This window comes from Podarcis erhardii (assembly GCF_964252035.2).
Source record: "Podarcis erhardii genome assembly, chromosome: 9".
NCBI lineage: Eukaryota > Metazoa > Chordata > Lepidosauria > Squamata > Lacertidae > Podarcis > Podarcis erhardii.
In genome coordinates, this window is record NC_138512.1 from 73,758,648 (window position 1) to 73,774,130 (window position 15,483).

At 41.7% G+C, this 15,483-nt stretch overlaps 1 protein-coding gene and 1 long non-coding RNA gene across 5 annotated transcripts in view; one reads left to right on the forward strand and one right to left on the reverse strand.

Annotated features, from left to right (window-relative positions):
- CTNNA2 (catenin alpha 2) overlaps positions 1 to 15,483 on the reverse strand; it is a 536,832-nt gene that overhangs the window by 412,271 nt on the left and 109,078 nt on the right. For all 3 annotated transcript variants that reach the window (XM_081876762.1, XM_081876760.1, XM_081876761.1), the window contains exon 4: positions 1,119 to 1,285. In XM_081876762.1, the coding sequence (XP_081732888.1) occupies positions 1,119 to 1,285 (167 nt within the window). The remainder of the gene's footprint in view (positions 1 to 1,118; positions 1,286 to 15,483) is intronic.
- The window catches only part of LOC309350438, a 48,891-nt gene that overhangs the window by 1,437 nt on the left and 31,971 nt on the right, over positions 1 to 15,483 (forward strand). Inside the window, exon 1 of one of the 2 annotated variants that reach the window (XR_014160372.1) lies at positions 7,254 to 7,558. The exons of the other annotated variant lie outside the window; for it this stretch is intronic. This is a non-coding gene — a long non-coding RNA (uncharacterized lncRNA). Of the gene's footprint in view, positions 1 to 7,253; positions 7,559 to 15,483 lie in introns of those variants that run through there. 2 annotated transcript variants of the gene reach the window in all.

A 15,483-nucleotide genomic window follows, 5' to 3' on the forward strand; every position in this document is an offset into this window, starting at 1 on the left:
TTGGATGTAATTAATTTCATACTGCGGCTCACAGGCAAAAGCACACTGCTATGCTTTAATTTTACCACAAGAGGGTGGTAAGTCTACAGCTTCCTTATGTTACAGGACAGTCTGAAAAGCAGCTCTCAAAGAAGCACACACAGTGTGCACCTGTTACAGCTAAACCACTTTCCTCACGTCCCAATAAGAAAATGAAGATGAGTCCTGCTGGGTCAGAGCAAAACCCTGTCTAGTCCAGCATCTTGTTTTTCCACAGGGCCAACAACCTGCCTCTGAACAGCCCACAAAGCAAGAAGTGAGGACAGTCCTCTCTCCTGTTCATCAACCTCAGCAACTGGTATTCAAGGATGCTGCCTTCAATTCTAGGGGTAGCATAAAGCTATTGTGAATCTACATTAATTTGTCTGAGATTTATTGTGCACATGAGGCCATTTTTTTTTATTGTGATAATGTCCACAAGGCAATGACAACACACTACTGGAAAAGAGCCTGCATAGCCCAGTGATGCATTACACATAGTACACATGGATTAGTCATGCAATAATATGTGTGGATGTCTGTATTAATTCATGATATGGCCAGTGTAACAAAGCAAAAAAATAGCTGTCGTTATTGTTTTACGTAGGCATTAAATGTGCATAACAAAATCCATTCTCAGTTTGAAACTGTAACCAAGCATGGTGAAAAAGCAATGGCTTTTCAGAGAATGCATAGCAATGTTGAATAGGTGTGTCTGATGGAGCATCTGAATACATCCCTATGGGCTCACATCTAAATTCCCACTCCCCACAACTCTTACTACCAATTCCTATCTGTGATGCACTTCTGCATTCAAACAAGTAAATACAGTACTCAGCTGCCAAGCCGAACCCCAAGTAATAGATCCAGCAGTGGCCATCCAGAATTTCCCCCACTACCAAACAGAAGTAAGCCAGAGTTATGCCTAGGAAGTAATACTGGTGGGATATTTGATACTTCCCCAAAATATTTGCAACTACAAAATACGAGCCCCATATAAACTTGGTTGTCCTTCCTTTGTATGTAGCATACCATATATCCCTTCCACCACTTGCTCAACACAGCGCATACAAGAGCATAACATATTGAAGAAGTCTTACGATTTTCAAGTGGGACAAAAGCCTCATGACATCTGCCATGTCAGCCAGGATGAGCAGGCGAGTGACAGCTGAGAGCAGAGCCCGTGCTGCCCGGACCATGGTGCCTCGCTTGACAGAGGAACAGGGATCATCGGCAAACTCTGACGAAGCAATTCTCATCGTTTCACCTGGAGGGCAATTAGAAACAAGCATGTTTTAAAATCTGATTGCAAAAGCCACTTCTTACTCCTTGCTTCTTGAAAAATGTACAAGACAATAACGAAAAATGAAATTCTCCCAGAAGCACTATAGTATCCAATACTAAATAATTAATCATAATTTCAAGTTGTTTTATTATTTCTATTTTATTTGTTTGTGTAATGGTTCTAAGGGGGTTGCTCGTGCGTAAGTTGCCGCCACTCTTGGCTTGGTTACCTGGTTGAACCCTTTCTCTCTGGACAGCCTTGCACTCGTGGCTGTCTCAGTCGCTGGCAGAATCCGTCAGTGGGCGTTTCTTGAACTTCTTCCAGCAAAGAAGTTCTTTGACGCCCAGTCGCCTCCTACTCTCCCTGCGCGGAAGTCTTCTGCGCAGGGAGGGTGTGGGCAGCGGAGGACCCGTGCTCTCCCCGCTGGTCTCCAGTGAGGAGTCCAGGAGCATTTTCTCCGATTCCCCCATCTGCCCCCCTTCTCCACTGGTGCTACGCTGATTTCCTTCCCCAGCGGATGGGCTGCCTCTCTCCCAACTGGGACCCTCTCCGGCATCCCTCTGGAGCCCTCTCTCCTCCTTTGGCTCCGATGGCAGTTCCCTGACAGTTTGTTTGTTTGTTTGTTTGTTTGTTTGTTTGTTTGTTTGTTTGTTTTATATGCCGCCCTATACCCAAAGGTCTCAGGGCAGTTCACATAAAATATCAAATACATAAAATAAAAATAAAAACAACAACCCAATTAAAAAAAACCCCAAAGAGCCAGCATTTTAAAAAGGGTGTAGGTTGTTGATTAAGTCACGCAAAGGCCTAGTTAAAAAGGAATGTTTCTGCCTGGCGCCTAAAGGTGTATAGTGAAAAAGCGCCAGTATAACAATAGCATCCCTGCTCTCAAGAACTAGCCACAGCGGCTGCACTCTGAATTATTTGCAAGGAGGCAGTTCAAACAAAATCCTACATTTTGCTGATGGTAATGGTTTGTTCTGCTGTGCCACTCTGTCATAAAAGCCGCTTAATCTTTGCAAATAAAGACAGACAGGATTGGGTGACTGTTATTTGCTCTTGGACTGGTAAACATCTACGAGATGCCACAAGGGCAGCGAAAAGTATGGCAACACTTGGCAGACTTTGGAATACACTTATCCTAGTCTCAGTTTGAAGGCTGGTTCCTTCGCTGCCTCTGGGAGCCATGCAACCAGTTTTATCAGTTGCACCCCAGAATTAATGCATGTGTAATTCTTAAATCACAACCTTAAAACATTTACACACCACTCTAAAGCCTGCCCAACACCCTGGTTTCAGATGCTGCACTAGAAAGGTAGGTGACGCATCCTTTCCAAAGCAACTGGGGGTTGGGGGCAGGGAGTCTTAGGACTGAACAGAAGAAGAGCTTTTCTTCAGAAGACAAACAAGGTTCCTTCTTCTTCGCATGATGTTAGTCCGACTCTGATGACACAGAAACTTTCAACTGTTTTCTTTCCTTACAAAGTGTTGTTTTAGGGCCCAAATAGAGGGTTAAGATCAGTTTCTCAATGCCTTTAAAAAATAAAAAATTAAAAAAAATCAGCCACAGGGGATGGTGAACCTAACCAGAGCAGTGAAGGAGGGATGATTTTCTTTCTCCTCAATTCGTTTCTCCAGTCGAAATTGTGTGTCCCCCAAGCTGGTTTGTAAAGTATGCCTCTTCTCTGACACAGTTTTTAATGAGTCTCTGAAGTTCATCTTTTCAGCCGAGCTCAGAAGAACTCTTGCCAAAATCTCGAATTAATATCTGGTAGATACTATGTTACATTTCGCTCTGTTATTGCATAAACTGTGAACCAAAAGTGTTGATCCAATGAGAAGATTATTTGTATACTGTAAGTTTGCAAATTAGTACCAAATAGCACAAATCCCAGGAAAACCAACATTTCCCTATGTACCCCTTAATTAGTAGAATCTAATAGCAGACATTATTATTACGACTACTACTTCAATTTCATACCCACCCTTCACCACAGGGTCTCAGGGTGGGTTACAGAAATGCAAAAAATACAGTATCTAATACAGTTTAAAACAAATTACAGTCACAAGAATAGTCTGGTTCCTTAAAAAAAAAAAAAATTCTCAAGTGTCAAAACCCAGAGTATAGGACACAAATTATATAATGAAAGTGACAGGCACACCTCTTTGGCAAGGGAATTCTACATCTTAGGGGCTATCACAGATAATGTCCTCTCCTGATCTCTATCCTGAACTTCTACCAAGACTCTGCTCATCTTAACACCCAAGAGTGTCATTAGGGATGGAAGTGGTCTTTCGTAAAATTGTAAATTTATTTCTCTGCATCACACAGAGGTTTAGTAGAACAGCATTCTTTTCTCTACAATCCAATTTTATCTTGGTAGTTTATACAGGCATTAAAAGTGCATTTAAATAAAATATTACACAGAAAGCAGTACAAATAGCCCTTAGGACAGACACAGGCATTTGAAACTGAGAACTACATCCAATAAATGATTCTTTCCCTTGGTACTCAATTTTAAGTTTAATTATTGCTATATTTTGTGTAGCCCTGAGTACAATTTGAATCAATACATAAGGGTACCAATATGTTACTTTTCTCACTCTTCATTCTTGAAACTGCGCTTCAAATGAAATAAACTGAATCCATTATATTTTCAGCACCTATATGTACAAATCAGCTTGATAAAAATGTGTGTTGTCTCAACATATCTTTCAGGGTAGGAGGGAATAAAATTCTTGATTAAATATTAAACATTATAAAATATTAATAAACATTAATTTGCAGTTAAGAAGTGGGAAATTTTCTGAATAAAGAAAATTACTGTCATTGTGGAAGCACACACACAATCTGTCCTTGTCTCTAAAGAAAAGCTGATAGAACTCTAGAAACAAGAGAAAATGGACCAGGCTAGGTCTGTCCTAAAAATAAGTAAATCATTTTTCTTTTGCCTAAAAACTAGGGATATTTGAAGAATTTTCTCACAGAAGAACTGCAGAGTTACCCAGGCTTTTGACACCTTTCTTGAAACAGACATGCTGACATTTCCCTCAGAGGCAGTTCTTTTTTTTTTTTTAAGAACCTACAATTCCCCTGGTACTTTTGTCACTATCCCATGCCAATTATTTTCTGCTGCTCAGTCCATGGCTGCTATAGTTGTCATCGCCATTACTGTAGCCTCCCATATACCAAGGATCACCCGCTCCGATCCACATGGTCTCGCAGTTAGTGAAACAATACTGGACAACATTGTGACACACAGTATGTGGCAATGTCATGGCAGAACTGACAATGCACACTGCATCTAGAGAGGAACAAATGAAACAAACACAAATATTAATATAAAAAAGACTGCTGCCTTTGATGTCCAACTTGTGTCTTAATTTCAGTGCTCATTTTCCAAACAGGATGTGGATCACAGTGTCCATCCCCTGCCAATTCAGGAAATCCACTATGATAGCATCCCTGATACGTGGCCATCTAATCTCTCACAAAGAAGAGGCTTTCACCTTCCTCAGCATCAGAATTATATCTAACAAACTTCATATTTTGTTCCCCCAGCCAGCCAGTTTTGAAGAGGAATAATAATAATAATAAATTTTATTTATACCCTGCCCTCCCCGGCCAGAGTCAGGTTCTGGGCAGCTAACACCAGTAAAATTGCAATAAAAACATAATGGGGGGACCAATTTAAAATGCAGCCTCATTAAAAAAGTAGGCCACAGATCAAAACCATGAGGGAAACATAAGGGTCAGACTGAGACCAAACCAAAGGCTAGGTGGAACAGCTCTGTCTTGCAGGCCCTGCGGAAAGATGTCAAGTCCCACAGGGCCCTAGTCTCTTGTGACGGAGTGTTCCACCAAGTCGGGGCCAGTACTGAAAAGTCCCTGGCCCTAGTTGAGACCAATCTAACCACCTTGCGGCTTGGGACCTCCAAAGTGTTGTCATTTGTGGACCTTAAGGTCCTCCGCGGGGCATACCAGGAGAGGCGGTCCCGTAGGAAGAGGGTTGAAATACTATTGTGAATACAATAAGCAGCTAGGGATGAAACAATACAATACAGTGGTACCTCGGGTTAAGTACTTAATTTGTTCCGGAGGTCCGTTCTTAACCTGAAACTGTTCTTAACCTGAAGCACCACTGTAGCTAATGGAGCCTCCTGCTGCTGCCGTGCCGCTGGAGCACGATTTCTGTTCTCATCCTGAAGCAAAGTTCTTAACCCGAGGTACTATTTCTGGGTTAGCGGAGTCTGCAACCTGAAGCGTATGTAACCTGAAGCGTATGTAACCCGAGGTACCACTGTACAGTCATTTCTCTGACAAAAGGTGAGAAAAGGTGAGAAAAATATAGACGGGTAGGGCCTGTAACAAAATGAGGAAGTGTAGCAGGGCTCCTGTTTAGTGTTGCAGCCAGCCATGCTCTCCTCCAGAATACTGCATTCTGTTCCATGCAATCTCCCACCCAGTTTTCTGTCCCACCCATTCATCAATCAGTCCGCATTTCTTTGCCACTGTGCATGCTCAGTTCTTTTTTCAGGAAGGTGTCCCTCCTTTGATCCCCTCCCATTTTGGGGGGTACTTCTACAAAACATGTCTGGGGCAGCTGATAACTCATCTCTTGTGCACTGATGGTGATGTTTTGGCTACATATACATCAGCACCCACACTTGAAAATAAAGGGAATCATATCTAGAAGGTGAGGTGATCGTAGGGTTTCCATCATTTATTATTATTATTATTTTTGGAGTGCTTGGCTGCCACAAACACCAATTCCTTGTTTGTGTAACTAAAAGTCTACAATCACTGGAACAAATGAACAAAGATTCTTGCCCTTTTGGTGCTCTTTCTGGTGCCTACTGTTGATCCTGTTTAGCAGGAACTTTGCCAGAATACACTCTATTATAAATAGTGCCCAAAGTTCCAGTAGTTAATATGTTATAGTAGAAAAAGCTAAAGGGCAGGGCCTCCAGTTCCTGAACTGCACTCGCTAATACATTCTTTGAAGCTGTAAAGATTGAAAGCAAATTATGAACTGCAGAAGTTTATTCTTGTTGAAGAGCTGACATCATAATTTAAATATGTACGATTGATTTTATACTTTTGGAAGCTGTCAAATTGGTGCAGATCTCTACAGACTGAAACAACTTAAATTTATGTGAAATAATGAGCACCAAAATTGAATTATACAACCAGGAGTTGCTGAGAATACTTAATCAAATACAATCAAAATGTTCTACATTCTTGGAACCAGGGCTGTACTGGGTGGGATTGCATGGTACATTTGTGAGACTGCACCAGCTCCCATGCTGGCTAGGGCTATTGGTGGTTGTAGCTCAAAACCTCTAGACGGCACCTGGATGGCAAAGGTTGGGCTACTCTCTCTCAAGCCTATTCCAAGAAACATGTTGCTTGGATATGCTTCACCTTTACCCCCTTCTACCCTAACAAAACTATATATTAGAAATTATATAAGCTCTCTTGTCAAAATCCTGGGGAGATTTAATATAGTTTCAATATAGCTGTACAGAAAATGAAAATAAACATGATACTAACTTGCTCTACACAGAATTGTCTGATAACTTAATCAGGAGTTTTGGCATAGTGAATGCCAGCAGTAGAGGAAAGCTATTGTCATTTTAAGGATGAGGCAAATTAGGACCACCCACTCCATTAATAATATTAACAAGAAATTGTATGATGCATACTGGAATCGAAATGCAGCCATGGAGAACAGGTGGTGACCTTGGGCCAGTAATTGCCAGCCCAAGCTCATTAGAGGAAGGCTGAGAAACAAATGTGAAGCTAAGTCAAAATAATAGAAGCAAGAGGCCAGAGTCTCTGCCCTGGATTGGCTTTGCTTTGATCCAATGATAGTGCTTCTGTCTTGGCCTCAACTAGATCTAAGCAGGCCTGCAAAATTATCTTGCCTGCAGTTAGTGCAGAAATGCTGCAGCAAGACTGCTTGCATGGGCAGCTTACCACTAACATATGACACTGGTGCAGAAAGCTCAGCACTGACTGCTGCCAGGCTGCCAAGCTGGATTTAAAGTGCTTGTTTTGACTACAGCCCTCGATGGCTCGGGACTCAGGTATCTGAAAGATCACCTGCTCCCCTTTACAGCTGCCTGGATTTTGGGGTCGTAGTGGGGTGTGCTTCTCACGATGCCACAGGTCTCTGAGATACAGTATGTGGCCCCACAACTCTGGAATGCCCTCCTTTCTCAGCTGCGACTCTAATGAAGTTTCGATGCCAGGTAAAAATGTGGCGATTTAGCCAAGCATCTTACTAAAGTGGCTGGTGTGGTTGAGCTCAGGGCGGATTTAGGTTTGATGGGGCACTTTATATAGCAGGTGGGGCCCATTACTTACACCATAGGAACCTACAGAACACAAAACACTGTTGCTGTATGTAGGTTTTATTTTATTTGTTTTTTATCTTATGTTTTGGAAATGTACATCCAGGTTTTCTTCCCCTTTAATTTTTTGGGGGGCTTCCAAGAGAGTGGGACCCTAAGCCATAGCTTGTTTAGCTTATAAGTAAAACTGGCACTTGTTCAGCTATTAGTATATTTGTTGCATTTAAATGAAATGTTGTTTTTCTGTATGCTGAAGAGGCCAGGGACCATATTGGCTGTGGCTCCTGGAAGAACTGCTCCCTGCCTTGCAGGCCTTTTCCACCTGCCTCGGAGGGCAGGCCCTCATTGACTCCAGATGCAGAAACGGGGGTATTTTTAAGGGGGGCTTGTTAGATGGGAGTTGTTGCTGTTATTGATATTAATATTTTTGTAGCTTTATTTTAGATATCATGGTTTATGTGAAAATTGTTTCAATTTGGTTGTGTACTTTTTGATGTTTTTATTGTTTATAACTTTTTTATGTTTGTAATTAAATATTTTTTTTATGTTGAAAGCTGCCTTCAGCATGGTTTTAACTGTGTAAAGCCAGCGTACAAATTATGTATGAATGTATGTATGTATGGACTTTAGTGTTCTACACTCTGGGATTGTGTGAATCATGATGAATGCGCTAGAAAAGCAATCAATCAATAAATTGCATTCTTTCTAATTTTATTTTGAAGACTAAACCTGTAACACAGAGGTGTATGTGCATAATAAAAGTAATTTGTGACACATGCCAAACACTTCGTTTTAAGCAAAGCACTCAGCCAAGCTCAACAGAAAATTTAATTTAACACATATGTAATTTAAAAAATGAATGACATTCAAGTAGGGGAGAAATGAGTCAACTGATTTTCTTGTAGATTTTAAAATAAACTAGGTGATGTGCCTTTATTATAGAGGCAGGATGCATAACAAGTAGTCCTAGAGCATTTTGAAAATCTAGTGAGAGAGGGGAAAAACATCAATAAAATGGTACAAGCTCCACACCTCAGCAATTCTGCCTTTGGAAATAAACAGAAATAAACCTACTTAAGAAAAAATAGGGCAAAGCTTAGCACAAGTGGAGGAGATATATATTTTTGAAAAAGAAATCTGCAGTTCTCAGCCATCTTTCCACATTATCTCTTGGCACATTGGTCGTATGAGACATTAGAAAACATCTAATGTTGCAGAAGAGGTTGAAGGGTCTGGTTAGAAAAACAAAAACTATTTTTTTACTGGAAAATCCACAGCACGCAAGAGCCGACATGTATACAGTGATTTAAAAATTAATCTAAACTAATGAGTATTTTGTGAGCTGCTAGGAAAACTGTGTTTTCTAGAGCTAGATATACTGTATATAGCCTCTTTAAATTCTCCACCCTGTTTGTAGGGGGAAACTAGAAGGCTATTTCACTTGATTTATCCAGGAAAAGGAAAAAAAATTCAACACTTTCTCAGGGTGGGGCTTATCACTGGCAACAGCAAAGCTTCTTCTGAGAAACTTTGGCAGTGGAAAGGTCTTCCTTAGGAGGTTGTAGATTCTACTTCCTTGAAGGTTTTTAAGTAGAGATTGGATGGCCATCTGTCATGAATGCTTTAGCTGAGATTACTACAAAACTATGATTCTACTCTGAGTAGCAGAACTCTAAGTGACTGACGGGGAGCAAAACCCACTACCTCATTTGCATTTTAAGGGGAACACATGGTGGCATAAGGGTTGGCTTAGGCTTGAGTCTGCAACTTTAGACCACTCAGCATCCCATATTTTATGCTATAGAACCAATCAATGAAAAATCTGCAGGGATATGCAAGAAAACCCCTAAAGGACACAGGAGAGCTTGATTAATTATGAGCCGTATGCAGTAGCTACTGGACGAGTTTAGTCATCCTTATTTTTTTCTCTCTCTTCCCGCATCTCCAAGAGTGATGTGAGCCTCCTTATTCTCTATTCTGAAGGCAGGGCAATTTTACCATATGTCTTCCCAGCTGTGCAGGCTGACCGGTCAAGAAACAATTACCTCTCACCATGTCTAAAGCAACACAAACTGGATCCTAGGTACTCCAAGTTAGTCACTCAGTTTGAACAGGAAAGGGACAGTCTTCTCTATTCTCTACATCACTTTGCTTTCCCATGGAGTCCAATGCAAGCTGGGTTCCAATGTGGTATTTTTCTGTTCTCTTTACTTGTTCACACCCTCCCCCCCCCCCAACCCCATGCCTTTCTGCTAAGGACATAAATATTTGCTGCCAGGATGCCTTTTTTGTTGTTTAGTCGTTTAGTCGTGTCCGACTCTTCGTGACCCCATGGATCAGAGCACGCTAGGCACTCCTGTCCTCCACTGCCTCCCGCAGTTTGGTCAAACTCATGCTGGTAGCCTTAGGGAGCACAATAATTTGTTTCCTATACTGAAGGATGCCCGTATGCTGGCAATATTCCTGCCTTACAACAGAAAAGACTGCAGGATTGGGGACAGGGGAGAGAGAAAAGACATCCACCCACGATTGTCAGGTATAATAGCTCCAAACGTTACCAACACTTTATATTTAATGAAGCTCAAGGTGCACCACTACTTTAAATAACAGTGATTAGCAATTCTTCTGACAATGATTCACACTCCCACTCTAACTTTCTAAATGCTAAGCTGCATCATTAACTTACTTTAAATAGCTTCCATCTATTTGTCCCAGGCAACACTTTAGAGCCATATCAATTTTTTTTGCTTTTCCTTTTCACAATGGCTGATGTACCATTATGTATTAAAAAGCTAGTAATGACTGAGTTGCGTCAGGACCACAAAATCAACATCAATGTCAGTTAAAGATTATATAGCATATTGGATTTTCCTAAGGCTGTGAAACATTTTTAGATCCAATCACCCACAGCTTCACATAATGCACAGGCCATTAAATGTATAGATTTTAATTATCGTAACTACAGTCTTCCCCAGGGGAAGCTGGAGGAGAATGCAGAACTTGACGATCTTTCAGGCCACAAAACTATCAACCTGATGTACAGCACCTCACAAATGTCACCTTGCCGTTAACAGCACAATTTTGTTCGGTTAAGCCTTAGCCATTACATTAATCCCATTCTTCATTATGCCTATGTACCATGCCTATATTTAGCTATGTTACAATTTACATGATACTGGTATGTACTGCTCCCTTTATTTTATTTTAAAAACCATATATTGAACAAAATAAACAGGATTAGCCTCAGCCTGAAACAGCAGACATAGTTACAAGAAAAAAATCATGACTATATATATATTTTTGGTCTGTCTCCTTTATCATCCCATCTTCTGCTTTGTTTGTTTTCTCACTTCTTCCTCCTCATAATAAATCATAATAAATCAGTTTATCATCTGATCACAACCAATTGCTAGAAGACAGTGTCCAGATGACAGGAAGAGTTTTAAACTTAATAAATGTACAAACACCAACATTTATTCAAAGACTGCATCCTAGGACAAACACATTATTTCACTTAGATTCTGTTTATATGAGAACTGAGGGTCAGTACTCAAAGCCATCCTGTCCCAGTTCCAAGTTAAAACATTCTAGCTGTCGGCACACCTCTCCAGCTCACACAAAGTATAAATTCTAAAATACATATACCAGCAGACCGTAGCTCTAAACTTCAGCACATCAGACTGAGCTGTGAACAAAAAAAGGTAAAGGACCCCTGACAGTTAAGTCCAGTCACGAACGACTCTGGGGTTGCAGAGCTCATCTCGCTTTACTGGCCAAGGGAACCGACGTTTGTCCACAGACAGTTTTTCTGGGTCATGTGGCCAGCATGACTAAGCCGCTTCTGGAGAAACCAGAGCAGCTCCACAGAAACGCCGTTTACCTTCCTGCCAGAGCGGTACCTATTTATCTACTTGCACTTTGGGGGGCACTTTCGAACTGCTAGGTTGGCAGGAGCTGGGACCGAGCAACGGGTGCTCACCCCATCATGGGGATTCGAACCGCTGACCTTCTGATCGGCAAGCCCTAGGCTCAGTGGTTTAGACCACAGCGCCACACGCGTTCCTCCGAGCTGTAAATAAGTTTATGTAAACCAGAAATTCATTCCAATGACCTTTAATCCTCTTCATATGAATGGTCCCTTGTGACTGAAAACTTGCAAACTTTAAGCAACAAGAGGCAAAGTATAGCAAGAAGTATAATCATTTTCTGCATTTCATAACTCCCACTATTCTTAGAAGCGGTGCTTTTTTCTCTAGAAAAATAGGTGCCGGTACTCATCATGAAGTTGTTACAGTTAAAAAATGTAATGCTTACAACAAAAAAGAGGTGCTGTTACTCACCATGAAGTTGTTAAAGTAAGTCCCACACTTTTTAACAACAAAAGAGGTGCTGGAACTGCACACCCTTAAGTACCCTCTGGGAGGGAAAAGCCCTACCTAGAAGTAGCATTTCAATAACGGATGCAACTCACAAAGCATTAGCAATGGATCTTCAATTATTATTGAGATCTGTATGCAACTTTTGAATCCAAAATTACTGTTTCCAAGAATAAAAAAGAGCCAGGTAAAATAACATTAAAACACAGCTGTATCATTACAAATGAATGAATACAATAAAACATTCAAAGCAGTTAAAACCATCCAAATTATTGCTTATTAAAAACCCAGGCTAAAAATTGAACCATATTGACCCTGCTGTCTGAAAGGCTAGACTAGGGTACAGGCATTTTGTACATGTCCAACTGATGTGTGACCACCATTGTGTGGGTCCTTTTGGACCTGGAAGAGGACAGAATGAGGGGCAGGGTGGGACGGGCTTATGTGCGCTCTGCTGATGTGTGATGGGGGCCAGGAATGGAACCTTTGCACAAAATGGTCACCCCCCGTATTACTTGATGGCTCTCTGGGGAATTGTCACCATATAGAAAAAGTCCTTACTCGGGACAGCTGCATAACCTCTGACAGTGTGAGCCTTGAAGGATTATTTATGATTGCAAAAAACAGGCAACTTCAGGCAAGTGGCTCACTATTAGATAATTCATTGCTACATGTAAGTTATTTGAAATCGCTACATACAAGTTATTGTACAAGAAGACACGCCTTATCATGGACACGGTGCATGGCCGTGTCTGAAATATTAACACATCAGCACAGAAGAATATCGTCACCTGACAAGGGCCAGCCAGAAGAAGAAGAAGAAGAAGAAGAAGAAGAAGAAGAAGAAGAAGAAGAAGAAGAAGAAGAAGATTTTTCATTTATTATTTATACTCCACTCTGGGAACAATGGGAGGAACCACTCAAGTAAAGACTTCCCATCTCCCAAGTATGACAAAATGGAATTATTTAGCATGAATTTCTGTTCTCCAAGTCTCCTGCAGGCCTTTTGCCATCTATCTCCTGGCGTCTGCAGACAGGGCCAAACTTGTGTGCTTCTCCGTGAGAAGGAGGAGCCCTGCCCTCTCAGGAACAGACTGGCAGAGGAAGACCTTTTGACCCTATTGAATCAAAAGGGTAAAAGAGGGACAAAAGTCTAATACCAGTTATCTGAACAGATGTTCTCATCCTCCCCCACATGCCCTTCAAAGGAATCTTAGTACTGCAGATAAAACCCCTGGTGTGGATGATAAAACCCCTGGTGTGGTACAATATTCCATAGATTGTCAACAGTAACAGTATAAAAAAAAAATGCTGGAAGCTTGGCCTGAGACAAACAAACTTATCTGATTTATTTTATTTATTTATTTTTTAAGAAGAATATAGGCATGAGGTGTGGCATTTTATTATCTTTCATTAGTCAGGCATGCACTTCCAATACAATCTTTACCAGTCCTTCCACAAACTGTATTTTTTTCTTATTAAATAAAGAAGCAGCATTAGAACAATTCTCACACCAAAATCCAATGTCTGGAAAGGAAATTCAATTTAAAAAATAGGTTGTTTATTGGCAAATCTTATAATAAAATAGCTTGAGGCACTAATGGCATGCAATCCTGTAAGGGTGTCAGCAAAATTTGGGGGGGGGGGGGAGAGAGAGAGAGAGAGAGAGAGAGAGAGACGAACTGCAGCGTAATGAAGTTGAATCAAGTGTATTGACTTCATGTACTAAGATTGAAATAGATACATAAATGTGCTAACCTTAAATGTGACATGAATATAATGGGAGCTTTTTCACAATAGCAAAATGTACACACACTTGAACATCCTGTACAAGGCAGATTCTTATTATACTGCTTAGAGTATTGCTTTTACACTGCTACTTAAGGCAGATTATAGATCCCATTTTGTAGAGGAATATAATATGCCACAACTGTATCCTAGGCACAATAGCAATTGCTCTTTCATCCTGGCTGCAGTTCAATATGCAGTTTCGCTATCTAGATTTGCCAGAACACCTGTTGGCAACCTCTACAGAGGAGCAGTAATCACTTCCTAGGTCAGAACAACAGATTGTGTTCCTGTCTCGGTGCAGCACTTCTTTGGCTATTGGGCAACAGTAGTCATGTGCCAAAATCTCAATTACATACTTTTCACAAGGCCAGCAGCCGCCGCTACCCCATAATGCACAACTACCTAGACCCGAAGTGGCCAACTCTCTGAAGGCCGCTTGGTTAGGCCGATGGGGTTGTCTACCTGTCAGTCACCTGATGTCATGTGACATGATGTCATATGGCATCAGGTGATTGAAACTTTAAGCTGTGACTGCAAATTAAGATTCACCCAATATGGCCTGGTGGGTCAATGGAAAGAGCCACAGAAAGAGCTATTTAAGGCCTCTGCCTGACTTACCCAGCTCTGGGAAGCTCACAAAGCTTTCACACCTCCTTCCCAGAGGCTGGTAAGGAAGGCATTGCCTTTACTTTTGAATAAAGCTTTTTTCTAAGGTCCCATTTACCCTTTTTAGCTCCCCACCAAGTTGCCCGCCATGGAAATAGCTTTTTGAGCCCTCTGCCTTGCTTACCAGCCTTTGGAAAGGATGTACTCCAAGGCCCTCACATGACTTTCCCAGAGTCCAGTAAGTGAAGCAGAGGGCAAAGTCTGCTACAGACAGGTGGGGCTAGTCATGGGATGGGGGCAGTTTCGGAGTTCCTGGCCTTAAGCAAGTTTGCCCTTGTGCATGGATCCCTAGAACCGAATTGTTGCATAAGTGGCGGGCTCACTGTGCATCATATCCAACCCATGCTCTGAAAGGAGAACAATAATGCCAAAAGTTGGATAGACCTCAAAATTGTCCCCAGTGTGGAGCAAGTGTTCAGTGAGGTGCAGATACCCTCGTAGGGGGGGGGATTGAAAGTTTCATGCATCTGCAGTTTGGGAGGTAGCATGTGTAGGTAGAGCCTAAAGGTAAAGGTAAAGGTACCCCTGACCGTTAGGTCCAGTCGCAGACGACTCGGGGGTTGCACGCTCATCTTGCTCTATAGGCCAAGGGAACCGGCATTTGTCTACAGACAGCTTTCGGTTCATGTGGCCAGCATGACTAAGCTGCTTCTGGCAAACCAGAGCAGTGCACAGAAATGCCGTTTACCTTCCTGCCAGAGTGGTACCTATTTATCTACTTGCACTTGATGTGCTTTCGAACTGCTAGGTGGGCAGGAGCTGGGACCAAACAACGGGCGCTCACCCCGTCGCGGGGATTCAAACCGCTGACCTTCTTATCGGCAAGCCCTAGGCTCTGTGGTTTAGACCACAGCGCCACCCGCGTCCCTAGGTAGAGCCTACTTCTAAATAAATCAGAAGGTGGCATAATTAGTGTGGCAGCAGCAAGCATGGCGTACTTCAAGAAATAAAATTTTCAAAGGAAAAGAAACAAATGGGGTTGTTGAGACA